The sequence below is a fragment of the Aspergillus wentii genome (assembly GCF_001890725.1).
Source record: "Aspergillus wentii DTO 134E9 unplaced genomic scaffold ASPWEscaffold_3, whole genome shotgun sequence".
Lineage (NCBI taxonomy): Eukaryota > Fungi > Ascomycota > Eurotiomycetes > Eurotiales > Aspergillaceae > Aspergillus > Aspergillus wentii.
Window position 1 is genome coordinate 2328929 of NW_024467834.1, and position 27035 is coordinate 2355963.

Consider the following 27035-nt stretch of genomic DNA (forward strand, 5'->3'; position numbering starts at 1 on the left):
CACGATTCTTGTATACCGCTTACATAACCCGCAGAGTCCGACAGCGATAATTTGCATCGCAACATCCGCAACTCATCGAGGTCGCCGAGCAGCGCCCACGTCAAAATGTTTCCCACTCGTGCCCTCCTTGGGAGGTCTGTCTGGAAAGGTATGTTTTTATTATTCATTGCATTGAATTGATGGTGCATATAATGCATTACCGGGGAATTCAACTTGCTAACTTGCTCTTAAACCAGGCCCCAACATCGTCCCGTACGTTATATTCCCCGATTGAGCCGTCCACTACATCTATGGCACCAGTCGAAAGAAATATTGAGAATATCTGAAAGACTAACCCCCGGGTTTCAAAACCAAACAGTCTCCCTCTCCCCCGCAAACTCCCTCCTCCACCCAACACACCTCCGATCAAGACCCAGAAGCGCGCCGCAACCATCCTCCCCAACTTCGTCGGTCTGCGATTCGCCGTGCACAATGGAAAGACATACCAGGATGTCCTGATCACTGAGGAAATGGTGGGGAGAAAACTTGGTGAATACGTTGCGTATGTTATTCAATCCCATCCAATCTCCTGTTTCTCCGGGGAGGCACTTAAAAACATCGGGCTGACCATTGGGGCTTTTATTTTTCAACTTCCAGGACACGCAAGCGTTTCACATACAAGCAGTCCAAGAACAAATAGACGAAAATAAACGGTTTATGGGGCTTGTTAGTTTACATCGAATCGATATCCTCGTTTTCCTTTTTCTTTTGTCGTTTTGGAGCTCTGCCTTGGAATAGGTGGGAATGGGCAATCTGGAATTACGTTTTTGACTTTTTACATGTTTATTGTAAGATGTTGATTATCGTCTGAAAAGGAAGATATATGAAAGACAGCAAGTCCTCCGGCTCATATTAAGCTCGAGATGGTGAGGGATTGGGTATGCATTCACTTTGGCGTTCCCTGTTCTTGCTCTGCAAGGCAGTGTTGTATATTTATGTGTGTTCTGTACAATTAGCTGTTACTTGATTGTGGAGTTTATGGACGTTTAAAACCCATTCATTCTACGGATACTTCTTCTCTTTTCTTGTTCCAGATCATGAGAGGTAATCATTAACTACGTATATCGAAGACAAAGATAACTGATTCGATTTGACCGATTGTTCTTTTCTTTTAAGCCATCCCAACGCCTATGCAAAATAAATCCATTATTGCGAATTTCGAGGGCCCCAAATGTAGGATATCGTCTCGCCCTCTACCCAGTATGTACGCCAATAAGTTAATAAAAAGAGCCTTCCCAACAAAACCCACCCCTTTTTCCAGTTGACGGCTGAATCAGCCGGAATGCATGCAAATCTGTGTCCCCTCTTCTCAATGTGGGTGTACATCCACCGCGGAATGATAAATCGGAAAGAAAAGGGAAAGAAAAAGAATAAACTACCTCGTGCCAGAGCCACCCCCGCAGTGGCAACATAATCCGGTATAGGCAGTACCTTACTGCCCCCAGACCAAGTTGTCCCAGCGAAGAACAAGTGCTCCCCGCTCCCCTACCGATAAAACTCCCCTCTCTTGACACTGACTCCATACTCAGAAACTGCCATTCCCAAGTCTTCCATGGTGAGCACCGTCCGTCCTTGTCCAGACCCACCGGAGCCACCACCACCGAACCCAGGTCTCTGGATTCCAAGGTGTGTGTTGGCCTTTCCTTTGCTATCTCCGCCTGACACAGCGGGGGCGGAGCCTGCGCCTGCAGCCCCAGTTGGGAGGTTGAGACCCGACGCTGCGTTGAGACTACCCATCGGGTTACTAGCAGACGAGCTGTTGGAGGCACGGATGCGTGCATACTGATAGGAATCGGCTGCGATATCAGCAATGAACTTCTGTGTAGCCAGAGCGAGAAGTCGTGCAAGGTGCGGTGGTGTCTGATTCGGGCCGTTTCCCGGGGGTGGAAGACCAGCGAGTGTGAGGTAATGGGCTGTTACGGCATCGGGAATCTAGAACTTATTGTTAGTACAGAAAACGAATTAAATAGCTTGTTAGAGGGATAAGAGTTTATGTAACGTTAGAAAAATTGGTAGGGTATCAACACTTACAATAGGCGCATACTCGTCCATCTTCCCCAAAAACTCGCGCAGACTTGTCTCTTTCTTCGATGGCGCCGCGGCCGCAGCGATATCATCGACTGATGTTGGGACAACATCTGGAGCAGGGATTCCCGGTGCCACCATTTCCTCAGATTCATTTGCGCCCGCCATGTTGGTGTTGTCGCCGTTCGCGCCCATATCGATGTCCTGCTCGATGGAAGCGTCCAAGTCTGCAGTGGCTGTGTCTGTTTCCTGCTTTGGTACGACGTTTGATTCGGCAGTTGCTTCACCAGATACTGCTGTTGATGATGGATGAGGTTCTTGAGACCCTATCTGTGATGGGGGCGGTGGTTGCGATGAGGGCGGAAGAGGAGGTTGTGATGACGATGATTCGGCCATGGTGGCTAGGTATTTGGCCAGTCAGAAGTGACTGAAGAAAGAGGAGAAGACGGTAAGGCAGGTAAGGTAGAGAGTCAGGCAGATGATCCCTGCTGCGACGAATGGGAGAGGTTGGAGGTTTCTCTCGGTCCCTAGTATCTTGACTAGGTCGCGGAACACGAAGAAGACGTGGTGATGCAGAGCGGAGACCTGTCCGCGTTCGGCCCGATATTTAAGGCTTGTTGCTACATTGATTATGGGGTTGGTTTTGATGGTAATATATATATAAAAGAAGATAAATTCACAATTTGGCTAGAGTAAAATTACAAAATATTTCATCTGATATCGGCGCCACTTTAGATAATACATATTTACTGTTACAGATCATCCTTGGTAACTGAACAGGACGATCTTGTCGCTCGAAATACTTTTCACACTTTGCTCTTCGAGAGCAGAACTCATACTTATCAGACTGAGAGTTGGACAACAGACAAAATGTCTGTCGACACTGCCCGCTGAAGCACCAGCATCTATTGTGGAAGGTGCATGGTCGGATCAACATGTTCTTGATGATGTTGGGGTTGTCCAAACTGATCCCCATGCACCTCTTGTCCAAGAGTCTGCATCAGGTTCTGCTCTGCAGTCTGGTCAAACGCGGCATGGCTACCAGCGTCTGGAAGGCCAGGTGATGCAGACATGTCGTGCGGGTTGGGAGCCATCGGGACTTGCTGGGAGTGTGCGCCAGCAAGAGCCATCATACCCTTGATTCCTTCAACGTGGGCTTTATCCTCTTCACCCTGCTTCTTCTGTCGCTCCCGCGCTTCCCGCTTGGCAGCCTGGGCAGGGGCACGGGTTTTGAGCTCTCCAGTGACAAATTTCAGATAGTAAGGAACCTCAATCCCGCTTTTGAGGAAAAAGAGCTTGAGATTGCGAGCTTTGTCCTTGAGCTGAACCTGATTGCGATCCTTCAGCGCTTCGCTGATAGTTCCTCCTGGCCCGAACATTGCCAGAATCTGGCTCCAATGCGGTCCTTTGACTCGGTCAAGTCCGGCCATGAGAGCATTTTCTTCTTCTGTCGTCCAGGGCCTACGCTGGCTTGGAAGTCCAGATTTACGGCTGCTCGGTGAGGACTTGGCTGACGCTGCCATGCGGGCGCGCTCATAGAGAACCTGAGTGGGCTGGGACTGAGAGTAGTGAGGAATTCCAGGCATGTAACCATGATTAGCTGCCGTGGTATTTGGCCTTGGGGGCATGGGTACGGCGCCAGCAGGGTTGTACTGTTGGAAATTGGCTTGGAGAGGACTTTGCTGGAATGTGAGTTGCCCCGGTTGTTGTTGAAATCCTGGAGGTGTCGGACTATGTTGATAATGTGGTTGGTGTGGGTTTTGTTGGGGAAGCTGGCTAGGTGGTTGCGCAGCAGAATACCCATGAAGAATCTGACCTCCTTGCTGAGCATGCTGTGGTGCTTGCTGGTGTTGGTGCTGGTGTTGTTGGGGTTGCTGGGGCGGTTGAATATGCTGGTGATGATGCTGTAATTGCTGGTTTGGTTGTTGCTGTTGCTGCTGAGGCTGGGGTTGTTGATGATGTTGATGGTGTTGCGGTTGCGGCGGCTGCTGCTGTTGCTGCTGTTGTTGTTGCTGCTGCTGGGACTGTTGCTGAGAGCGTCTCAGCCCATGGCCTTGCAGAGCAATTTGTGCTGCACGAGCTGCACGAGCCACCAGATCACCGTGCATGTTTCGATCGACTGGAACATCTTGAGGCTGGGGAGCAACTGAAAACTGGCCCTGAAGAGGTGCACTAGGTGGATCCTGGGAATCACCATTGGACGAAGATGGCTGGCGGCCCTTGGTTGTTTTCTTTGCCTAATTTCAAATTAGCAAATGCCCGGTAGTACAAACGATGGATTTAGGCATTACGAACCTGTGGGTGACTGATCGCATCGAAGTTTTTCGTAATATACGAGCTCAAGTCCCTCAAGAAATCTTCCCAGTGGTACTTATCCGGCAAGGCCTTCATCGCTTCTTCATTGTTGATATCAGTAAGGAGGATATCACGACGCGATCCAGCACGTTTCACAAAATCGGCTTCGCTCGGAGCAAGCTGGCGAGTCCCAGGCCGTCTATCAAGAAGATTTTGCTCTAGGTCATCTGGAAATAGATCGTATAATAGCTCAGTTCGTGTGCGTTCAGTGTTGTTCATTGAAGCTATGAAGGCTTGTGTCTTGAGCTCCAAGAACAGCGCGCCTTGCACCTTGAGTAAACGGCCACCCTCGGGAACAAAAACGTCGAGAAAATTTTCATTCAGCTCAGAGAATCCAATTTCCTGTGTCCCAAAAATACTGGACACAAATGATGCCAAATTTGCCTTCCGGATGACATCGACTTGAGAAGACTCCGTGAGGTCAAGCTCGGTGGCAGATAGAAAAGACTTCTTGGTAGAATACACCTTCTTTGTGTGGTCAAAGAGTGATCGCATCGTCGCGTACGCTTGTCCATTCTCTGAATCGGGTTCCGAAACAAACGAAGTGATGTCTTGGTAAGTGGACTTTGCAAGCAGCGATAGGATTTGTGTAGACTAAAGATGAATTTTATTAGCATGGCATTTGCGTAGTTCAGACAAAGGCCCATACCAGATTGTCAAGAATCGGCAAGCTTTGGATTTTGAGGTGGGAATTCGCCTTAACGAATACCAGACCTTTTGGAGCGGTCTGGTCAACCGTGTCGGTCAGCTGCTGTTGACCAATTGCACACTGTTCTTCGACTCTCTCAGCATGATTCATGATGCTCGATATGACGGTGGCCATATCCGTGTCGATTTCAGCGCCAGGTTCGGGCGCCACGGCGCTTTCTGTAGAAGTTTCAATCTGGGCATGGCTGTCGACCGGTTGCTCCACCGTGTCAACCACTCCTGATCCCAAAGCCGATGCTAATTCCTCTTCGATCTTGTTTCCAGGAACCTGATCTGCCAGGTCCGGTTGTGGTGGGAGTTCGAGATCTTCAGGCTCAGACCCAATGCGGCGCTTCTTGGTGGCGCGAGGGGAGACAGAACCGTCGTCGTCGAGAGGGTGTGAGAGTTTCGGTGCCACTACAACAATTCCAAGTCAGAAACATACACTTAATAGAAATATCACACGGCTCTTGTTGTTCCTGGATACAAAACAACGGACAATGGCTCTACTGCCAGAGTATGATAGCCTTGATCGGCGGTACCCTCGACGGGCTGCGGGAGACTCACCATTGTCCTCCACAGGGGGGGAAGGAGATGTGGGAAATTCCGAAGACTCTTTCCCATCAATGGAGGGACGTGAGCCACGCGTGTTTACCATATTGGACAAGTCAAGATGGAATGGGGGTGCAATCTTGACTTCCAAGAGCAGAAATGAGGGCTTAGGGGTAGGGCGCAGGCGTAGGGCTTGCGAGAGAGACTGGCGGTTGGCGTGAGAGATTTTTCGCCGGCGGGAGGAGAAACAATTCCCCTGGACAGAGTCTGGCAGCGCAGAACATCTGGATTCAATATAATTAAACTTAATGGTGATAAAATGTATTATCTCATTATTGATTATTAATATGAGTTTATTATTTTATTTTTCATCACTCCTGTATTATCTTTTGTTCTGGTATATTCTTGTTCACCAATCGTTGATGCCTGAGTATCTTTCTGCCTCAGGCCAATACATAAATATCCCCACCAGTCTGGGGAATCCCCGATCTTCTTCCCCTGCTTCTTCACTCTATCTTGTCCTCAATTAAAAAACATTGCTATAAAGTTGGACTTACTCATGATGGAAATATTCTCCTATGCTCCAAGTTCAACATTTTCTCTTCTCGCGAGAATGCCCATCTTTATCCCTGGCCGTCATGACATCCCAGCAAATGCTATGTGCGCGTCATAGACCATCGACTCGACATAACAAGCTGGGTTGCTTTCTACCCCTTCAATTGCAACAGACTGACGTGCTACACGCAGTTCTCTTCCAGAATGGATAACTTTCCCATTGAGGAATGTTACTTATCTACGTGACATCCATTAGAAATTGTATCCTAAATCAAGATTTCCTCCAATGCTAAACCCAGGTCATCGTTCCTCTCTACTCGAGGACACCTGCTGCTAATCGCAAAATGGGTCTACCAAGTACAACAATCGCCCGTTTTTTACGGCTGGGTTGGGCCAATTTTCCAAGGTCCAGAGTATCCATACCTGAGAGTCATCCCTGAGGCCTACGCTGCACCAATGTACTGGTATTCGTGTCGTCACATCTATACCGAACCTACCGGAAGTCTGACGGATAATGCCAAGTTCCAGACAACTCGGTGATGGGGGGTTTTTTTTTTTTTTTTTCAATTAATGTAGCCGGTTTCAGAAGTTTCCATTCTAGTATTTCCTTTGAGAGGTATCTTCAGTCCGTCGATAGTGTTTTATATCACCTCTCACGTCCCATATCCTTGCGCTTTCCCTCTCTTCCCCGTTGGTTTATCACACCAGCCCTGTCTTTGGTTTCGATTGTCCGTCCCTTTGGGACTATATCGCCATCCCAATAGTCGTGAGATTGTTCAATAGCCAACTTCATTTATCGTTGTGAAATTACTACCTAGTTCATTATGTTGACTCCTCGCTACTCGATCACCTTCGCAGTAGCGCTCCAAGCGTCCGCCTTGGCTTCTGCTGAAACTCTGAACGAGAAGGTTTGGTCGGTATTCGCCTATACTCTCCACGGTGATACTATTCCAGAGGCTTTGCCCCAGTCGAGTACCCTGACTACGTATGGGGCCAGTGGACTGTATTCCGCAGGATCTGCCTTCCGGAGTCGATATGTCGCGGTGCACCCGGGTGACAGCTATCCAAGCACCAGGATCCAAAATATATCCCCTTATGCGCTAGAAACAGAAGAGGTCGATGTACTGTCAGCCGCCGATCAGTCTGTCGTTGCGTCTGCCCAAGCTTTTATGCAAGGGCTCTATCCTCCTCTCGGCCAGTCTTACAACGCAACATACGTCGAGCCCTCTTCCCTGTTAGCAAACGGATCATTGGCATCCGCTCCTCTGAATGGATATCAGTATCCTCAGATCACTGCCCCGAGCTCAGCGGATCCTCTTTCGGTTCAGGTGGCTGGTCAGCATGAATGTCTTATGCATCAAGCCGCAGATTATGAGTATCGTGCCAGCCTTGAAGTCCAGGAGATCACTCAGGTCTCCGAGGCGTTTTATATGCGCCTTTATGATCAAGCATTGTCTGGTGTATTCGAGCGCTCTGCGGCCACTTATAAAAATGCCCAGTCCATATCTCAATTTCTGGAGTACCAGGCCGTGCACAATGAAACCCTACTACACAGCATCAATCAAGAAGACATAGATCGCGCGAGGTGGTATGCAGACCAGTATATCTATGCTACAAATGGCAACAAAATTTCCTCAGGCCCTATAGCAAATGCTAGCATCCGGACTGTGGCAGGACAAACATTGGCACCACGCATTTTGAATGCGTTCAAAAATAACATCAACAATCGAGGGAATGGCGAAAAACTTTCACTTGTATTTGGCAGCTCCGAGCCTGTTGTCGCTCTTGCGTCACTGATGCAGCTATCCTCACCAAAAAATGGAAATTTCCAGTCTCGTTTGGCGGCTGGCGCTTCAATCGTGCTTGAACTCTTTAGCCTTGAGGATGAGGCCAATCCCACATATCCCGACCCATCCCAACTTTGGGTGCGGTTTCTCCTTCACAATGGAACCGACGACTCTACCGATTTTCGATCTTATGCTCTTTTTGGACACGGTCCCAGCAAAGTTGATATCCATTACTCTGAATTCGAAGCGGAAATGGAAAATATCTCCATGAGATCTGCTGAAGATTGGTGCCTCAAGTGTAATTCGCGTGCTGTGTTTTGCTCCGGATTGTTCAGCGAGCATCACAATCAGCCTGCGAGCAAAAAGGGCATAAGCCCTGCCGTCGGTGGTGTTATCGGGGCAGTTGTTACTTTGGTTGTACTGGCACTTGCTGCTGTCATCGGGTTCTTGATCTATGGCTTCCGCACAAACCGCTGGCGTAAACCAAGCCTTGGGGGTTTCAAGGGAAACGGAAAGATGGCAAGTGATTCGGATATTACCTTCAAAAACCCAATATGGGGTGATGTCAAGGTAGCCGAAGGTCAAAGGCCCGACGAAAATGAAGCTGGGGGAACTATAGTAAGAGGTAATGAGCGTTCAGGCAGTTGGGAGATGAGGCAGCAGGGCCAACGCAACCGTGGGAACCCCAATGGTGCCCAGCAGAACAATCCTTTCCAAGATGAAGTTGAGGAGGAGTGGAGGTTGCACAGCCTGATGCAGCCTGTCAGAGTTCGAGAGAGTGTTTGATATACCGTACTAGGGCTGCGGCGTATCCCATGTATCTTCATGGCATAGTACTTACTACATTGCTCATGATATTAATTTGATAGAAAAGTTATTTCTGTTGCTGGTACATTTCTTTTCTCTCTCTCCCTATCTTACTCCTACCAATATATAGGCACTTTCCTGCTCTATCATCGTCAAATGATTTTGGGCGCAGCTGCACAAAACCCAACTGCAGTCTGTGGTGCGCCTTCCAAATTGAGACACGCGTCGGCAGTGCCATCCCCAACACAACCTCCAGGCTCTTCGAGCTTTTCTTCCTTGTTCCCCTCTGAATCTCGCAGTTCTCTACCACTCCTTGATCCACTCCCATCGCCTTTCAACTCGTGGTATCTTCCTGAGTACCAACGTGATGAAGTATGAAATCCCTACGCTACTGGCTTTGAGTCAGAAAGCCCACATAGACATCGAGAAATTCAGCATCCAGGCACTTGGTAGTACGTCTCTATCTACTCCGTTGCAGTGACAGATGAATGCGCTGGAGTCCACTAACTATTTCTTAATTAATATCAATCAGGCAATCTACTCCGTCAGCGCAAGGCAAGCTTGGGTACTTTGTCAGAAAGACCTCTCAATCGCTCGAGAGAGGTATCCAACTGTTCTTGTCGCACTGAGGGGACTTCTTCGACTTTAAACACTCACTTGCGGTATCCATCTCGCCAACCGAATGATCCTCCACAGGGAGCACGCGCCCAGACTGATGCTGGATTTGCACGGTTTCTCAAAGAACACGCCTCCCCTAAACACCAGCGCGTCACTGCTGGTGGACGGATAGTCCCCATGGACTCACGGCCACCAGTACCAAAGATGAAACTGTCCGCCCATGGGCATGATACAACAGATGGTGAAGGTGTTAAGCCAAGCACTATTTCACAGGGCAAGCACAAAACTAGGGCTGAGAAGAAGGATACTGAATTCATGGACAAGAATCCTAGCACTAGCGATGCCTCAAAGACCTCTTCTCTACCCTCAGTCACATCAGTTGATCATGCAAAACTAGCCTACTCCAATGGCAATTGTCCAATCCAGACACCGGGTCTTTACCCAGCTCTTCCACCGGCGTTGGTTAGTCCCGCACTGTTTATGCAGCCGAACAACGTCCCTCTGGCGTTTAGCACTCGAATGTTTTCACAAGACCACGCCCAAGAGTTTCCAACGCCGTTCCCAAATTATGTCCCTTGTGGGTTTAGTACAGATCAAACTGCTTGGGTTCCGAATATGAATCATGTTCTGGGTATGCAGAATCCTACTGCTACTTTCATACCAGCATCCAATCAGCCGCACCCGTCCACCTCGGGCTCATCGTCAGACTTTTCAACATACAGTGGCTTTGCCGGAATGACTTCTCCTACGTTCAGTGCCTTTTCATCAGGATTCGACTCGTTTTACCATGCTTTCCCAGCTGCTGGACAGCAATTCTTTGATAGCCAATCATCCCCCAATCAGCCATTCCTTTTCCCTGGGACTTCCCACGAAGCAATGCAGTGGAAATCTCTACAAGATACCACAAAGGAGCATGAGACGCTTTCTGCTCAGCTCTCTCGCCTCGATAGATACATGGCCATTCACAGTTGGGACTTGGATCCTCAGTCGAAAAAATCTCTGGTTGAACAACGGATGAGCTTAGTGCGGGAATTGGATGCAGTGCGACTTCATAAAGAGCAATTAGAGCTAATCTTGGCGCAGCTAAGGCCTGGCACTTCGGATGTCCACAGGGAAGGGCCTGTTGATATACAAATGCTTCCAGCTCAGTATCTGACCGGGAGCGTTGCAAACAGTCAAAACTATATAGCACCACGAACCTTCTTTGCCACTGCTAACCACGCGGCTCCAAATTTGTCTACATTCACACTTGCAGACACCCTTCCATCGATGCTCTCGACCCATGAATCCTTCGAAGGGGGGTCTCCGCGCCAAAGCAAGGATGATCGAAATTCATCTGGGACAGGCTCAGACTTTGGGCCCATGCCCACGGAAATGAAAATGAATGTACCTCATGAAACTGGACCATGGTATGGAGAGCAGACAATGGCCAGAGGGTCCAGTACATCCAAGCAAAATGCACAGGTGCAAGCGGTCAACGCAGCTGATGCTAAGAGCACAGTAGGCAACGGTGATGGATGGACAACACCCACAAAATCAGCACCCCCCGACATTCGTAGAATCTACCGCAGAATTGAAGAAGCCAGTAAGCAGGGTGATTCTATGGAGGAGTTGCTCAAGGAGCTTGCTGCGGCTACCACTCGGCTAGTACAGCGCTGCAGGGTAGAGCGCGATGGATCGCCCCATCCACCACTAAGACGGACCGACAGGGCAAGTTTGAATAGCCAGCTTGATAACGATACAATTCCAATTCCAGGAGGGTCAATAGACGTTGGAGTGCATTCTCAGCCGGCAAGGCTTGCGGCAAGGCGACTCTGGAAATCTGAGAATGGACACCTTCAAAGACCTTCAAACATTCTCGGGGCCACGTCATTTGGAACCGACGATGAAGACGACGGGAAATCATGTTCGTCCTACGAGTCGACCGTGGACTCGTGGGCTACAATTGAAGAAGGGGAGTAAGTAACTAAAACAACCATTGCTAGTGGGAAATCACTAAACTTAGCAGCAAGCGTTGGGTCCAAAGAGAAATGTTGAAGGGTGAAACCGATGACGAAGATGAGAGCTCATCACAAGATAGGTAGTTAATCCCCGGTTCTACCATGTGCGCGGCTCCTGATATTGTCTAGTGCAATCGAGAGTATACTAGAAAACACTGAGATGGTCGCATCTCAAGCATCGAACACTCGCGATACCATTGACTGGGTCCGTAAAACCAAACCCGGTGGCGAGGGCACAAACAAAGAATGCGATAATTCATCATTCGACCACACAAAGGGCACGCAGGCACATTCAAACTCGGAAGCTGGAAAACCGATATGCTCTCAACTGCTCACTCAATATTTCAATAAGGAGCGCGGCATCGTCTCGCAAAAGTCGGCAGCACTGACAGTCTCGCATAATGTCAATGCACATGCTTATCTTCCATCTTTCGATGGCGCATGCGATTCCCCTTGCTGGAGTGAAGGTAGTCAGGCCTCAGAATCCCATCTTGACCATGGCTTTTCGCAGAAAGATGTTAGTCAGAACCCAAATCAGGAAAATCAGTGGTACATTCCCAAAAAGCGCATTAAGCCCAGTCCAGCCGTGCTACGGGAATTTTTTCGTCGTGTCGAAGAGGAAGAACGAAATATGATTCGACAGTATCAGATTATGGGCTCGATTCCGCGGTGACTTGGTCTCACTGCGTCCGCTGTGTGTGTTTTGTGGGGATGAAGCATAAGAATTTCCAATGGAGGGCTGGTTGATGTATGGGATACTTCAGTAAGAGGATTTGTGATGTTGGGAAGAGGCTGTTTGTATTGTTTAACCAATGCATGGCATATTTGGCATGTTTTAGGGTCTGCTATTTGCTATGAACCATTCTGGTGCACCCTGTCTGGTTATTGATCCGGAATCATTTGTGTGAGGATACCGCGTGGAGTATGGTGTGTTTGGGTTAGGGACTGAGGTCTCTAGCCGAGTTGGTAGTGTCGTATTGACTATCGATGTGGTTTACTTATGATATTAACCTCCTGTACTTGGTATCGTGGGGATTCTTGATCCTGTTTAGGTTGATCACGGCTTGACCAATTTATGAATCTTATCGATGTTATTGATGCTATCCACTTATTTGATCTATTTCTCCGTATCTCTCCATGCTTACTAGTAGGTAGCACTGCTTAAATTGTTGGGTTTTTTGGTTAGTACTCTTGGTGAGATACCAAGCATCAACACCGATATATACAGCCAAGCCCAACTACTATATGTGGTAGTATTTTTGAACTTTCAAAACTGCTAGGTCCACTGCAACGACCATAAATTGAGAGATAGATATTTTAAAACATGAAATCTACCTACAAAACACTCACCGGAAGCTAGGCTTGTGGTCTAGATGTCTTAACGCAGCAGGGAGATGAAAGACTTTAAAATAGGATTTGGTTTATGATACCATAGTTTTTGCCACCCAATATGAATGAGACACTTTGGCCGAGTGGACTAAGGCGCTGCCCTGCTATTTGGTTACTTTACCTAACCTGTCAGGCAGTATCTTCGGATGCGTGTGTTCGAATCACACAGGTGTCGTTTCTTTTTTTGTTCTTGCTCTTGGTGCATTTTAGTTGCATCTATAACTATTTTCTTGGTACACCAATCACAAATCGACACTTTGGCCGAGTGGTCTAAGGCGCAGGCCTGCTATTAGGGTTACTTAGTAACCAATACAGCCTGTATCTTCGGATGCGTGTGTTCGAATCACACAGGTGTCGTGTTTTCTTTTTGCCCATTTGTGGGGTAAAATTCATTTTGTTAACAGTTCCCTCATTCGTCAATTGGACTTTGTCGAAGGTTCAGTCAGATATCGTTTTTTTTTTTTTTTTCTTTTCTTTTTCACATCGCTGATTCCACATCACCCATATTGTTCTCTTTCACCAACAGGTACTAATCAGACACTCGAACCAAGACACATCAAGTACTTGATCATTCAAGTGATGTCTTCATCAAGGATTCGAAGTATTCGTCGCACGCCACTTGTTTCATCAATTGCTCCGCGATCAATGTCTTAACCGTCTGAGCATTGTACAACCCACACTCGATCAAGTATTAATCTGGTATCCAAGAGAAATTTCAACCCCTATTCATTTTCAATATGTGATTGACCTCACTATCCCTCTAACCCAGCTCATTCAGCCTTCAGTGAGCGCCGAGGGAGTTTGAATCCGCTGCTCCTGCATATGAAACATGCTACGTGGTTCGCTATCATCAATTAGACACTTTGGCCGAGTGGTCTAAGGCGCAGGCCTGCTATTTGGTCCTCCTTTGAGGTTACCAGTTCAGCCTGTATCTTCGGATGCGTGTGTTCGAATCACACAGGTGTCGCTCATTTACTTTTTTGCTTCGAATCAAACCAAATCCATCTATCGTCTATCCCTGCTTGTCCATTCCATCAAAATGGTAGCTTGTCATATTCCGTTGGCTATCTTAGCCGCCTCCGTTTGTTTTGTTTGCTCTGCTTGAATAGCCACCAGTTGTATGTTGGACTGTCATGTGACTCTTTCAAGAACAAGACACTTTGGCCGAGTGGACTAAGGCGCTGCCCTGCTATTTGGTTATCCTTCAACCTGTAAGGCAGTATCTTCGGATGCGTGTGTTCGAATCACACAGGTGTCGTTTCTTTTGTTTTCTTTCTTTCTTTTTTTTTTTGCTCTTTGTATTTTGTCGACAGGATATCCTGATGTCGAAGGGAGGTTGTTGGAGTACAGTACTTGAGTGATGTGGTTACTGGTCTAGGATGGAGGGAAGGTCTGAAGGTAGCTTTGCAGCATCCCGTCAAATTTAGAAATTAAATTACTTAGCTAGCTTTTACCAGGCCTAACGCACTCCCTTTAATCGGCAGTACCATGAGGATACCTACCCCACGTTGCCTGCATCTCAATAGTCACTGGTTAACTTCTCCTTCCACACCCATATCAAGCTGGTACTAAAATATAGGTCCACCTAACCTATCTTTACTAGACCCAATACGAAGTACGAAGCACTCAATGGTTCCCGGAGAAAAGGGCAGGGGCGACATAGTCTAGACTGCGACTGAGAAGGTCGTGGGTCTCCCAGGAATGTACCTATTCTGTTCTCCGTAGAGGAGCACTCCTGATTCTGGTACCCTGCCCAATTTCGACTCTTATCGCGAAAACCTAAACGCCATCTGTTACCCCTTGCTCCAACTATGTGACAATCTAGCTGGCATAGTGCAGTTTATATTCATGGCCAGAGTCTAAATCCTCTCCATGCCCCTGGAAATACGGATTGATTCGGACATAGTAACCGCAAGATGTCGATAGGGAACAGCGCATAGAAGCACGTACCTCCTTAGGTAGTGTTGAAAAGAAATGTGTCTAATCGCGTGGACCCAATAAATGATTTATAATGAGGGAAAAAAAGTCTCGTTTCTAGAGTCCAGTCTATATAGTAAATAAATGTATGGTTCCATGTGTCGGGATATCCATCTTTAGAGTCATACAATTCCTATATAAAACACAATAAGGTTATAATAGTTAGGAATAAGACACTTTGGCCGAGTGGACTAAGGCGCTGCCCTGCTATTTGGTTACTTTAGTAACCTGTCAGGCAGTATCTTCGGATGCGTGTGTTCGAATCACACAGGTGTCGATTTCTTTTTTGTTTTTTTATGTCTGGTATAGTTATGCCAGCGTCACCATGTCGAGATTACGGATCGGACATCCGACGGATAAGAAAGTGAACAATTGACTAGTTTAAGATAGTCATCATCCTTGAAGCGCTAGTATCTGTCTCTTGCAGGCCAAGCGGTTTGTGGAAGCCACAATACGAAGTCGATCGAAGTGACGACGGTCAGTGCGGGGATAGCCATGCCTATTGCCTACAGAGCCGAATGTTTTCGTCGAGTATATCGTGATTCGATTAGTATGCACTTTGATGATTATCAATCCTAATTCCGTCATGTCGGATGACTAGATGCCCAGATGACTTTTTTCCTTTGTCAGGGCGTTAGTTAATTTGATGATAGCTTTCGTTCTGCTGAAACGATGACATCTGCAAACAGCCTGGCATGGAGAGACAGGGGATGGCCGGAGAGCATCATCGACGTCAAAGGCAATTATTGCGAGGAGATTTGGGATATGATATTGCACTTTGAAACTGACACATGCCGTGACTCTCTGATGTATTTTTATCTTATTTTCCCTTGGGTTGTCTGTATTGCTTTTTCTGGTGGCAAATGGGATGGGGTTTGAACCAGCGCCGCTGTCTTTCCAGAAGATCGAGAGAGAAGCTGAGATGCAGTAGTACCTGGGATGGAGATATCTGGTTGGTCGTAGCCATGGACAAGAAGGAATGGTTGTCTTGAATGTCTTGGATTCTTATTGGGGAGAGATGGATCGGAGAGTGGCAAGATGGATGGAAAGTCTGGAGATGGAGGAGGATTATTGGAGAAGCCAGCAGTAGAGGCGATGGCAGTCAACAATGCGACACTGTGGAAGAATCAGATCGTTTGACAATGAACCCACTTATCCATTCTCTGTCTCTTTTTTTATCTGTCCATCTCATCTATCCAAAAAAACCAAGGCATTGTACATGTTGTACGCACCACTGCCACTGCTTTGACTAAGCCTGGATTCCCACTTCCCTCCACGTCTCCACTTCTCTTCTTCTCTTCTCTCTCCCTCTCTCTCATTCCCTCTCCTCCTCTCCGCTTCTGGTCTCCGACTTTCTTTCTTTCTTTCCTCCTCATCTCATTATATTCTTTATCACCTCCTGTCTGCTGCTTTCCATCCATGATCGCAGCATTCCCCGGGTGGACGCCCCTCTTCCCCCTCGTTTCTGGTGCGACCACCGCCTGACGTTCTCTTCTCCCCGCGGTTGCTGGGCGCCGCCCCCTGCGCCTCATCTACCCTCCATTATTTCTCCATTAGTTTATTCAGTTCAATCCAATCCCATCTCCACTGATTAATACCCTCCTTCTCCTTCTCCCTCCCCCTTCTATCTGACGTCTATACTACAAAGACGTCATTGTTTTCTCTGAATTCGAGTCGCTACCGTCCGGTTAAACGGTATTCGTTTTCGACATGACGCAGCTCTTCGCTTCCAACCCGTCGGCCGTGACGAACGAAAAACGCGGGATCTTGACATCCAAGAAGCACGCCGGCGATTCGAGCCACTTCCCTACAAAGATTAAGAACTTTTTTCGCATCAACAGTTCTGGCAACAATTCCTCTGCTCACACTGGCCATCAGAGCAGCAGCGGTAGCCATCACAATAGTAACGATCGGGATAGGGACGGCAGCCCTTCCACCGCCGCCAAGACCGAGTCCAAGTCCGCTTTTAGACAATCCCGTTTCCTGCCCACCATCGGCCGCAATCGATCTACTACTGTCGCTAGTGAAGGCAACCCGCTTGATGATGGCGTGTCCCCGACTGCAACAGCAAATCCATACTTCGTCCACCAAGGGCAACCGTCCCTCCAACATCGCAATGACGGCTCGGTCCCCTCGTCCCCTCCGGATACTCCCGAACTGCAAGTTGACGGTGTCTCCGCCGCGGAGCAGGCAACCACCGCCAACAAGGAGGAACTTGCTCGCAAACTTCGCCGTGTCGCTTCAGCCCCGAATGCCCAAGGATTGTTCGTGAGCGGCCAGACCAATGACCGACCTCAGACGGCAGAGATTGGGAAAGAAATTCTAGTCGAGCAGGCGATCGTTGATGATGATGCGACGACGTTGGCAGATGCAGACCCTAGCCTTTCTGTTCCTACTCTAGGTCCAAACGGCAAAATCCCCTCCCCCGGCCAGATCCGTGATGCCGTTGCCTTCCGCCGGACATACAGCTCGAATTCGATCAAGGTTCGCAATGTAGAGGTGGGACCGAGCAGCTTTGATAAGATAAAATTGATTGGCAAGGGTGATGTGGGTAAGGTGTATTTGGTCCGTGAGAAGAAGACAAGCCGTCTATATGCCATGAAGGGTAAGTTACTTGTCGCGTTGCTCCCCATATCTATAATTAAAAAAAAAAAAAAATTTAGGGATTGCATAGTAGGACCGCAAGCTGACAGCACCTAGTTCTGAGCAAGAAGGAAATGATCAAGCGAAATAAGATCAAGAGAGCACTGGCTGAGCAGGAAATTCTTGCCACCAGCAACCACCCGTTCATTGTCACTCTGTATCATTCATTCCAGTCAGAAGATTACCTCTACCTTTGCATGGAATACTGCAGTGGCGGTGAATTCTTTAGAAGTGCGTATACCGCCTTAACGCAAGCTCCTTGACTTTTGCACATTATACTGATACTAGTTTCTAGCTCTTCAAACACGTCCCGGGAAATGCATCTCCGAAGATGCTGCACGATTCTACGCAGCGGAGGTCACCGCCGCTCTAGAATACCTTCATCTTATGGGTTTCATCTATCGTGATCTGAAGCCTGAGAGTACGTCGCTTGATTTTTATGGATTGGACATTGAACTGACAATCGGTAGACATTCTCCTGCACCAATCAGGCCACATTATGCTGTCCGATTTTGACCTGTCCAAGCAGTCTGGACCAGGCGGTGCTCCCACAATGATTCCAGCACGAAGCGGCAATTCTACAACCTCTTTGCCTACTATCGACACCAAGTCCTGTATTGCCGATTTTCGAACAAACTCCTTTGTCGGCACTGAAGAGTACATCGCACCAGAGGTCATCAAAGGTTGCGGGCATACTAGCGCTGTCGATTGGTGGACCCTTGGTATTTTGATCTACGAGATGCTCTACGGGACAACACCCTTCAAAGGGAAGAACAGGAACGGCACATTCGGTAACATCCTGAGGGATGAGGTGCATTTCCCTGAAGGTGCTGGAGCACAGCCGATCTCCAAGTAAGCTTTTGCTGCCTTTCTGTTTCCTGTTGGATATAGAACAGAACTGATTATTGAAATAGCATGTGCAAGTCGATAATCCGCAAGCTATTGATTAAGGACGAAACTAAGCGTCTCGGCGCTCGGGCCGGTGCGTCTGATGTCAAAACCCACCCCTTCTTCCGGCAGACGCAATGGGCCCTCATTCGCCATATGAAGCCGCCAATGATCCCACACCAGGGCCGGGGTACCGACACTTCCAACTTCCGCAATGTCAAGGAAAGTGGCAGTGTCGATATCGGCGGAAACAACAACAACAAGATGAAGGGTGTTCCGATGGACTCAGGCCTTGCTACACCCAATGGAGAGGTCAATGACCCCTTTGAAGAGTTCAATAGTGTTACTCTTCACCACGATGGGGACATGTGAGCATTTTCTGTGTCCTGAACCACCGAATTATCCTTCATGCCTGTTCAACTGCATGGCAAAAAATAGACGAAAACGCACGAGCATCGCCTTAATTCGCTATGGAGCCCAAATTTTTCACGACCATGATGCATTAAAGATCTCTGTACTCGAAAGTTTACAATCTCAGCTGCAATTATTATCGGGAGTACGGAGTGTATAGAGTTTTTGTCGGTGTTTTTCTTTCATTTTCATTGTTCTTATTCAGGTTTATTCTTATCTGGGCGTGACAGGATTGATTTTAGTCTGTCTCTTTTTTTTTTTTTTTTTTTTTTGCCCGATGGCAGCCTCTATTGTTGGATGTCATGTTTCTTGCTACCCATTATGATGTCCTAGTACACGCGGACTCGTTTTCGGCCCTTCTTGTGCACTTGTTTCTTTTCTTTTTGGAAGCTGCGGCGGTATAAACATTCTGTTTCTTTCATTCTCTATCACTTATTATTGCAAAAGACGGCGTTGTTGATTTCGGTTTTTTTTATGCGAGAGCGGAATTCTTTACACGCAACAACTCATTGATTTGCAACCCAAACCTGGGTGAGACAAGACGATACGAAGACTCCATTGTGACTTTTGTTCTTGACTGTTTATTGCCTGGTCTTTCGTATGGAAGGGTGGTGTGTCTTCTGGTAGCGGTCTCAGAACAGGCCTGGTGCCTGCGATGGACATATCCCATTAGGAAATCAATCACTCCATCACACATTAAACGTATATGACAATATTGAAGGCGTGTAAGAGGTTCAGTCGAATTGATCCAATTGTTAGATAACGGTGGTTACTATATTGTAGCGTGGACCGGAGGAGACAGTAAAGCCGCGGCCAAAACATCACCGCTCCGGCTTTCTCGATCTTTGTTTGGCTTCTCCAACATCCACATCCATGCCCATTGTGTCCCTCACTACTACAAGCTCAATTACGATTGCAAACTAGCATAAAGAACATTTTTCAGCTCCTCCATAACCAATTCATCACCTACATCGAACACCAAAAACTAAAGAAAAATTCAACCACCACCATGTCTTCCGACCCCGCGACGACCACACCCCCAGCAGACCCCGAATCCGAAAACCCTCTCCTCCGCGCCTCGAACCCCCTAGTTACAGATCTCGAACAAGAAGTCTTGGATGAATATACCCGGTTACTGGGGAACGTGAACAAGGTGCGATACACTCATCATCAATCCAATCCAATCCAGGCGGGGATTCACCCCCCTCCCCTCCACTCCGACTAACCCCTCTCTTCCAACCCACCTACCTGCCTATCTACACACGAAGCTAATAAAAAAAAACAACATCCAGCTCTCCGATAAACTCTCCGATCTAGCCGGCGACCCATCCTCCCTAACGCTTGACGGCCTGCGGCTCCTCGAACGCAAAACGGCGACCGTATGTACGCTTCTCAAGGCGAGTGTGTATAGTATCGTTCTTCAGCAGCAGATCTTCAACGAGAATGAGGAGCAACAACAGGCGCAGGAGCAGCAGGATCAGGAAGAGGGGTACTCGCAGGGTCAGGGGTATGGGGTTGAGCATGGGTTTGATGAGGATGTTACGTTTGGGTGATTGATGGGCTGGGTTGGTTTAGATTGGACTAACTGGGCTGGATGTGTTGCGATGGATTGATGGATGAATGGATGAATACCCTTTTTCTTTTCTTTTTTGCTTGTATCTATGGGTTTGGGTTTGTTGGCGCTGTGCGTGCATGGAGTCTTGATCAATTTATGTATGCATAGATGATTCTACATTCATTGACTGGTAAATGAATTGAAACCTGATTTTAATAATATGACAGAGGCTTTGCAGATACAAGTACACATCAGAAGGAAGAGAAAAAGAAAAGATTATATACACCGTCGTAACGCAAAGATGAAAAAGCAAGCATTCGCGACAATGCCGCTCATGCTGTGTCCATACTCGTACACCCTGTATTCTATGCGTGACAATGGCCCGTTGAGATGGGTGTCTAAACAAAGACCGAAATAAAATGGTACCCAGGAAACACCGCCGGAGGCGAATCGAGTCGTTGGCTCAACCCGCGAGAGAATTGGAGAGATGATGACGTTAAAAACCAGAGCATTAAGCCAAGTTTCGTCCCGAGTAGTAGACCTTGCGCACATCCACCATCTTCATGCCCCTTGCGCGTGCAACGTCTTCGGGGTTGCGTTGTGACATCAGAGCGTCATAGGCAGCCTTGACCGTGTTCATTTGGTTTCTCGAGCGGTTAACCCGGGCAGCCAGATCGTGAATACCGGCGGCACGGCACATTTCGAAAATGAGGTGTTGGCAACGAAGACCGAATCCTAAAAGACGGGTTAGCTCTTGATGTCGAATAGCGAATGTCTAGAATAGATACATACCTGGAGGACGGGTCATCAGTTTCAATTCGACGGCTCCGACCTTGCCTTGGACATCTCCGAAAATGGTACGATTCTCATATCGCGGGATGGGCTGCATGTTTCTGATGGCTCGGTACCTGGACTGCAATGCGGCATCACCGGCTTCCTCAGACTTGGCCTCGCCAATGCCCAGCAAACCCTGACCGTTACCAGCAATCGACAGACAGTACTGTCGACGAACCTTACCCAGACGTGTCTGGTTCACGACTGCATGCGCAACGAGAGTCTTGGTCTTCAGAGCCCGAATCTCCTTTGCAGTGTAGCCGGTGGTTTGAAGGAGTCTCTTCAAGGCATCCGTCATCTCCTCGGCTTCTCTGGAGCTCGTCTTCTTGACGTCCTCCACTTCTTTGGCCTCCTTGCCAACCTTGAGCAAGGATTCTCCCGGTCCAAACAGGTCCGGTACCAGCGAGGTGTGAGGGTTCAGTTCATTCTCCTCCTTGCCATTGGTTACCCGCAAGTTCTCTGCGAAACGCACCCACTCACTCGCAGCCGCATTCTCCGGCATCTCTGCAAAGAAGCGTGCGAAATCATCGGCAAAATCATCTTCACTCTTGAACGTAGCGTTGTAGTCCGAATTAGACTCCGGGGCGCGCACGTGCTTGTCGACACCGGGCTCAATGACGGAAAAGTCATCCAGATAATGCAGCTTCATAGGATCCCGGCGAATGGCAAACTGATCAGCCAGATCCTTGGGGTCGATTGAAGCCTCACCAGCCTCAATGGCAGCAATCTGTTCGGGTGTGTAATGTTCTTGCAACCGGGCCTTTTCCTCCTCCGTGTATGGCTTAAAGTCCTCCTTCTTCAGATCCCGCGTGATGTCCTCCAAAGTCTTCATATCACCAGACTTGACATTGGGGAATTTCGGTTTCCGGTCGTTGAACGAGGCAGGAGAAGGGTGGAATTGGCGACGAGGCACGCGAGGGCCCGCAGAAGCAGCCCGAGAAAAGCTGCAGAACAGGCATCGGATAGGCCGTGTGACGCTCATGATGGCGATGAAAAACCGGAGAGAAGCTCTCTGGCCAGCAGAGGCCAATGGAGAGCTTGATTAAAAAGGTGTGGAGAGAAGGGAAGGTGGATGGAGAGGCAGAGGCAGAGAAAGGTGTCGGTATCGGGGCATCACGAAGAAGGGAGCATCGAAGAGCGGATGGAAATTCTCAGCGGCCGCTTTCCGGCTCGACCAATCCGCGCCCGCCTTTTTTTCTTACTCAATCTTCTGCTTCCGCCCGCCATCACCAGAAAAAAAAAGATCCTGCTTTTCTTCCCTTCTGTTGCATATTTATTATTCCGTTGCCAGAATAATTTATGTTGGCTTCAAGGTTTCTATTATCCTCACAACTCCGTAATTGGCCCCGGAATCAGAATATTGTCCGACAAACTCTACGCCTCGTCCATACCAACCCTTCGTTTTCTCTGCCGCCGCGCCGCGATGCGCCATTCCCCGCAACGATAATGCAGAACTCACCTAGAAAACCAGAGGTCGATGCGAAGAGACGCAGAAAGGCCAGACCCGAGAAGAAGGAAAAGAGCAATGGATTCGATGAAGTTCTCCAGACCGATATCGACCAGCTTCTGAGCAAGAACCGGCCGGAGGACGCAGACCCCAATGCCAAACCAGTACTGCCAGAGCAATTCACAGAGATTGAAGTGAGAATCTCTGTGCTGTCATCAACTGGCGATGGTCTTGCGCTGTCTGAAAATTTGGACCATGTCTATGTGGTTCCATTCTCTGTCCCCGGAGATAAAGTCCTGATCAAAGTTGTCAAGCATTTCCCCTCCTTATCCTATAGTACGGCAGATTTCCTCAAGGTGGTTGAGCCGGGCTCCCAGCGAGACGACGCCCAGATTGGATGCGGGTATTTTGGAAAATGCTCTGGTTGCCAGTTGCAAATGATGCCGTACGAAGCACAGATGGCCCACAAGAAGCGCATTGTGGAAAAGGCATTCGCAAACTTCTCCGGCCTGATTCCTGAGCTGATCCCGGAAATTGGGGAGACATTTCCATCGCCCATGCAGTATGGATATCGCACAAAGTTGACACCGCATTTCGCGGGCCCTGCTGGTGCCAAACGGAGGGGCCCTAAGCAAGCCCACACGGAGGTACCCCCGATTGGGTTTACCTACAAGAACCGACGCAACGATCTGGATATTGAAGATTGTCCGTTGGGTACAGACATTGTGCGGCGCGGACTCAAGAGTGAGAGGAAGAGGGTCGCAGAAAACATTGGCAAGTACACCAAGGGCGCAACGCTTCTGATGCGCGAGTCTACCACTCGAGTCCCCAAAGACGGCAGCAGCACCGCCGAACTAGCCGTCGAGAAGGAGGACGTGGTAGAGAACAAGAAAGGGGTTCCAAAGGAATCAGGAGACGTGATACGCACCGAGCGCGACAACTACATCGAGGAAAAGAGATGTGTAACGGACCCCAACGCAACCTCGATTGAGTACGTTGACGACTACATCTTCACGAACAAGGCCGGCGCCTTCTTCCAAAACAACAACTCCATCCTCTCCGGCTTCACAGAGTACATCCGCGAGAATGCCATGCCCAAGAGCAATGACCAAGATCCCAAGCCGATCAAATACCTTCTCGACGCCTACTCCGGTTCCGGTCTTTTCACTATCACCCTCTCCCCGCTGTTTAAATCGAGTTTGGGTGTTGATGTGGCTGGCGACTCGATCGTTTCCGCTCGCGATAACGCCCGCGAAAATAATCTCCCCAACACCGGATTCGCAGCTGCGGACGCCGCAACTCTCTTCAAAGACCTGCCGTACCCCCCCGACCAGACTCTCCTCGTCATCGACCCATCCCGCAAGGGCTGCAGCGATGACTTCCTCCGCCAGTTCCTGGCCTTTGGCCCTCGCCGTGTTGTCTATGTTAGCTGCAATGTCCACACCCAAGCCCGTGATATCGGCGTCATGGTCCAAGGCGATGAGCAACTGAAGATCAGATATGAAATTGAGAGTATCCGGGGCTTTGATTTCTTCCCCCAGACCGGCCACGTTGAAGGTGTGGCTATCCTGAATAAGGTGGCAATCCCTGAAGCTGCATCTTGATTCTTCTAGCGCCTGGGATTTTTTTTTTACATTTTTCAGTTTATCTACTGGAGTAAGTAATATGGGGTGTTTTCAATTACTTCCTAAAAGCCGGCGTTTTGGTATATCAAAACTAAAATACAGAGAGCATGGGTCCTGGGAGGAAACGATAGGATTCTCGATTTGCATATATACATTCGGCTTCAAAGCAGTTTAGGCCAGGAATCTTTTTTCTTCTTTTGTTGGTAGAACAGAAATAATGCGCATGTAGCTTATCTTTCCGATCCCCCACCCCGAATCCCCTTCTATCTACCCGGAAACATAGAACAATTGCGTCAAAGAGTTGAAAGATTCTGAACCATCATGAAGGAAAACGAAAATAAAGAACTATGGACAAAAGGCTGGGAAACATGTGTGGGAACAGATCCGTTCCAACTCTCTACGAACTTCCTGGACCACCAAGCAGAGCGAATCTCCGAACGATGCTGGGACCGATCTCGTCGTACTCTGCCTTGGTGTGACAGTAGCTTCTGAACTCTGGTGTCTGTCCCAACAAGCTACCTCCGAACCAGGGGCCGTGTCTCTGTCTCTTGTGGGTCACAACGGCCACATCCAGACCACCACTCCTAGCTCCTCCGCTGCGCGCTTCCGAAGCACGGATGCGAGCATCCACCAAATGTCTGATATCACGTTGCAAACGTCGGCCAAAGTCCTTGTATAGAGTAGATCCTCCAGACAAGACAATGTTCTTATAAAGACCTCTCCGAACATCGATAGGGGAGGACTGGATGACGCCGTCAACGACGGTGGGCAAGGGTGTCAAGAAGTCGGAAGAGTAGATTTCTGGGTTGAAGAAGATCTCCGGAGCAAGGAAACGCTCGTATCCGATATCAATGTTCACACTTCGGCCGTTCGGCGAAGTCACGGTGTGGTTCAGGAACCGATCGGGCTCGCGGTCGTAGCGGGCGAATTCCTTGACAATATCCGGGGACACGTAACAGTATTCTTCCTTCACCTTCTCCGCGGTCTTCAAGCTGCTGTCAGGCTCGCCGCGATCACGGAGCAAACTCTGTACGAAATAGGTGATGTCTCGACCGGCGATGGGTATACTCTTGATGGAGGATCCGATGACGTAGCCTTCCGCGACGGGGATGACATGGGTGACACCGTCACCCGAATCAATAACTGTTCCGGTCAGGGATCGGTCTGTCACCTTGGAGGAAGTCCAAGATGCGGCAAGGGCAAGCACAGCCTGTACGGCGATATAAAGACCAGCGCAGTTGAAGGACTCGAACATAATCTCTGCCGTGTTCTCACGGTTCTCGGGAGGGTTCAGGGGCTATAAATCAAGAATACATTAGCATCCATGTCGCTTCCTTGGTAACCACAGCCATGGTAAATGGTATATATTTGGGCCCAGTTCATCCTTACAGGCTCGGTGAGTAAAAAGTAGTGGTCCTCGGGTTCGACGCGCAGGTATTTGAAGATGGAGTTCGACCAGAAACGCTCCATGGAATCCCAGTTCTCAATTTGACCATGACGAATGGGATAGTTGACACCATATCCAGGGCCTGCTCCTGCAGCCAGAGCCTCATCACCGATAAAGAAGTCCAAGTCTTCCGTACCACGCTTCGCGGACAAGTGAGAGCCTGCCCCACCACTTCCAGCCAAAAACCCCGGCTTGTTCGCAACAGCAGGGCGTCCTGAGCCAGTACCACCAGTGCTTCCAGCACCAGCTTTGGTAGCAATTGCAGTCGGGAAGACGAAAGAGGGCGAGTCGTTACCGGCGAATCCTGGTGACTTGTCAGCCTAGCGCTCGAACGGTCGATATTAAACAGCGACAATTCGAGGAACCCACCGAGTTTCGAGTATCCAGTACCGCTGTAGAGCAAAAAATGGTTAGCTACAGCTTGTGCATATGTCAGGGGCTCCAGAATTGATAAACGTACTTGTCCATGACAACGGCCGGGGTTTGGGACGCCATGGCGAGTGAGTGGGCGTGGACCGTTTTACCAGTAGTAACAAAGGAATTTAATGAAATAAACGGCGGTGGACCAAAGAGATTGAAACGACTATTATATTAAAATAATAATCGCAACCAAGATGCCCGAGCAGAGAGGGATCAGGAACAGGGAGAAAGCAAGCAGCGGGGAGGCGGGCAGTACACAGCGAAGGTCGTCGGTCTACGTATGGCCGCAGCTTACACTAAAGCAGCGGGAGTGGCAGATGCCAAGCCACGTCATGTGCCCGGATGTACTGCGACACCAAACAATGGGGATTCTGTAAAGGAAAAACAGCATTCAGGATGGCTTTCTGGTTGTTCATCTAGGCTGCATTGATGGACTGATTATATGCAGATAATGGCTTCAGACAGAGAGAAAGTGGCTGGGAGCTGCTACTTCTGCTGTGATTGATGCTGGAGTGAAGAGACGGAAGGTGCTGCACCCAGTATCATTTCTTCTGGATATCGTCTTTTCTTCTTCTTCTCTCATCGACATCTCCTGTAATTATTTATTCATTGATACCCATTTCTCTTTTCTGCACAACCCCTCCCTAGGACCCTTTGTTTTTGTTTTTGTCTCTCCCTCTTCTATCCTTCTGTCATTCACTTAACCTTACCATCAACACCTAAGTCCTCGCTCTTCTCTAAATTCTTCCTATCTTTTCTTTCTCTATCAACGGGAAAGAAAAAAAAAAATAAAATAAAAGAAAAAAAAAGTCGCCTCTAGCTTCAGTCATTCTTATTGGCATCCTCACCATTGCTGCTCTGAAAAAAAAGTAGGGAAGAGGGGCACCTGTCTTCGGGCACCGTTCTTGTCCCATCAATCCCTCTATCAAAGAGCAAGAAATAGAGAGGTCAATTCGAAATGACAGACAGCTTGT

General features: G+C 48.5%; 10 protein-coding genes and 5 non-coding genes across 15 annotated transcripts; 11 read left to right on the plus strand and 4 right to left on the minus strand.

Annotated features, from left to right (window-relative positions):
- Window positions 1-94: 94 nt before the first annotated feature.
- ASPWEDRAFT_182086 (mitochondrial 37S ribosomal protein uS19m) lies at window positions 95-957 on the plus strand. The gene is made up of 4 exons (XM_040831906.1): window positions 95-148; window positions 237-252; window positions 359-541; window positions 637-957. The coding sequence occupies exons 1-4, from the start codon at window positions 106-108 to the stop codon at window positions 677-679; spliced, it is 285 nt and encodes a 94-aa protein (XP_040690871.1). The 5' UTR covers window positions 95-105; the 3' UTR covers window positions 680-957.
- Window positions 958-1027: 70 nt separating this feature from the next.
- Window positions 1028-2659, minus strand: ASPWEDRAFT_38850 (putative TFIID and and SAGA complex TAF10 subunit). Its single transcript, XM_040834978.1, has 2 exons — window positions 2071-2659; window positions 1028-1971 (listed from the first exon to the last, which is right to left on the minus strand). Exons 1-2 carry the CDS (start codon window positions 2458-2460, stop codon window positions 1525-1527), a joined length of 837 nt encoding a protein of 278 aa, XP_040690872.1. The 5' UTR covers window positions 2461-2659; the 3' UTR covers window positions 1028-1524.
- A 41-nt stretch (window positions 2660-2700) lies between these two features.
- ASPWEDRAFT_38851 (putative MYB DNA binding protein (Tbf1)) lies at window positions 2701-5845 on the minus strand. Its single transcript, XM_040834979.1, has 4 exons — window positions 5674-5845; window positions 5069-5523; window positions 4360-5013; window positions 2701-4301 (listed from the first exon to the last, which is right to left on the minus strand). The coding sequence occupies exons 1-4, from the start codon at window positions 5762-5764 to the stop codon at window positions 2970-2972; spliced, it is 2532 nt and encodes an 843-aa protein (XP_040690873.1). The 5' UTR covers window positions 5765-5845; the 3' UTR covers window positions 2701-2969.
- A 768-nt stretch (window positions 5846-6613) lies between these two features.
- ASPWEDRAFT_443121 (uncharacterized protein) lies at window positions 6614-8911 on the plus strand. Its single transcript, XM_040836237.1, has one exon. It carries the CDS (start codon window positions 7038-7040, stop codon window positions 8784-8786), a length of 1749 nt encoding a protein of 582 aa, XP_040690874.1. The 5' UTR covers window positions 6614-7037; the 3' UTR covers window positions 8787-8911.
- A 1207-nt stretch (window positions 8912-10118) lies between these two features.
- On the plus strand, window positions 10119-12553 carry ASPWEDRAFT_38853 (uncharacterized protein). The gene is made up of 3 exons (XM_040834980.1): window positions 10119-11383; window positions 11434-11505; window positions 11555-12553. Exons 1-3 carry the CDS (start codon window positions 10161-10163, stop codon window positions 12096-12098), a joined length of 1839 nt encoding a protein of 612 aa, XP_040690875.1. The 5' UTR covers window positions 10119-10160; the 3' UTR covers window positions 12099-12553.
- A 330-nt stretch (window positions 12554-12883) lies between these two features.
- ASPWEDRAFT_t85 lies at window positions 12884-12989 on the plus strand. Its single transcript has one exon. It is a non-coding gene; the product is annotated as a tRNA-Ser (tRNA).
- A 76-nt stretch (window positions 12990-13065) lies between these two features.
- On the plus strand, window positions 13066-13171 carry ASPWEDRAFT_t86. Its single transcript has one exon. It is a non-coding gene; the product is annotated as a tRNA-Ser (tRNA).
- Window positions 13172-13671: 500 nt separating this feature from the next.
- On the plus strand, window positions 13672-13781 carry ASPWEDRAFT_t87. The gene has a single exon. It is a non-coding gene; the product is annotated as a tRNA-Ser (tRNA).
- Window positions 13782-13968: 187 nt separating this feature from the next.
- Window positions 13969-14072, plus strand: ASPWEDRAFT_t88. The gene has a single exon. It is a non-coding gene; the product is annotated as a tRNA-Ser (tRNA).
- Window positions 14073-14963: 891 nt separating this feature from the next.
- ASPWEDRAFT_t89 lies at window positions 14964-15068 on the plus strand. The gene has a single exon. It is a non-coding gene; the product is annotated as a tRNA-Ser (tRNA).
- A 1433-nt stretch (window positions 15069-16501) lies between these two features.
- ASPWEDRAFT_26603 (putative serine/threonine protein kinase (Nrc-2)) lies at window positions 16502-18694 on the plus strand (the record flags this gene model as incomplete). The annotated part of the gene is made up of 5 exons (XM_040832873.1): window positions 16502-17396; window positions 17492-17665; window positions 17730-17855; window positions 17905-18286; window positions 18349-18694. 5 exons carry the CDS (start codon window positions 16502-16504, stop codon window positions 18692-18694), a joined length of 1923 nt encoding a protein of 640 aa, XP_040690876.1.
- A 1090-nt stretch (window positions 18695-19784) lies between these two features.
- On the plus strand, window positions 19785-20166 carry ASPWEDRAFT_93579 (DASH complex subunit DAD3 family protein; the record flags this gene model as incomplete). Its single annotated transcript, XM_040839596.1, has 2 exons — window positions 19785-19886; window positions 20026-20166. Coding segments are annotated over 2 exons (243 nt in total), but the record flags the coding sequence as incomplete, so codon positions are not given.
- Window positions 20167-20799: 633 nt separating this feature from the next.
- ASPWEDRAFT_50458 (mitochondrial 37S ribosomal protein uS5m) lies at window positions 20800-22104 on the minus strand (the record flags this gene model as incomplete). The annotated part of the gene is made up of 2 exons (XM_040837444.1): window positions 20800-21023; window positions 21081-22104. The coding sequence occupies 2 exons, from the start codon at window positions 22102-22104 to the stop codon at window positions 20800-20802; spliced, it is 1248 nt and encodes a 415-aa protein (XP_040690878.1).
- A 356-nt stretch (window positions 22105-22460) lies between these two features.
- ASPWEDRAFT_153033 (tRNA (uracil(54)-C(5))-methyltransferase) lies at window positions 22461-24173 on the plus strand (the record flags this gene model as incomplete). The annotated part of the gene is made up of 1 exon (XM_040829635.1): window positions 22461-24173. Exon 1 carries the CDS (start codon window positions 22569-22571, stop codon window positions 24171-24173), a length of 1605 nt encoding a protein of 534 aa, XP_040690879.1. The 5' UTR covers window positions 22461-22568.
- Window positions 24174-24591: 418 nt separating this feature from the next.
- ASPWEDRAFT_108933 (actin-related protein 3) lies at window positions 24592-26136 on the minus strand (the record flags this gene model as incomplete). Its single annotated transcript, XM_040828037.1, has 4 exons — window positions 24592-25491; window positions 25584-25945; window positions 26011-26033; window positions 26102-26136. 4 exons carry the CDS (start codon window positions 26134-26136, stop codon window positions 24592-24594), a joined length of 1320 nt encoding a protein of 439 aa, XP_040690880.1.
- Window positions 26137-27035: the final 899 nt, after the last annotated feature.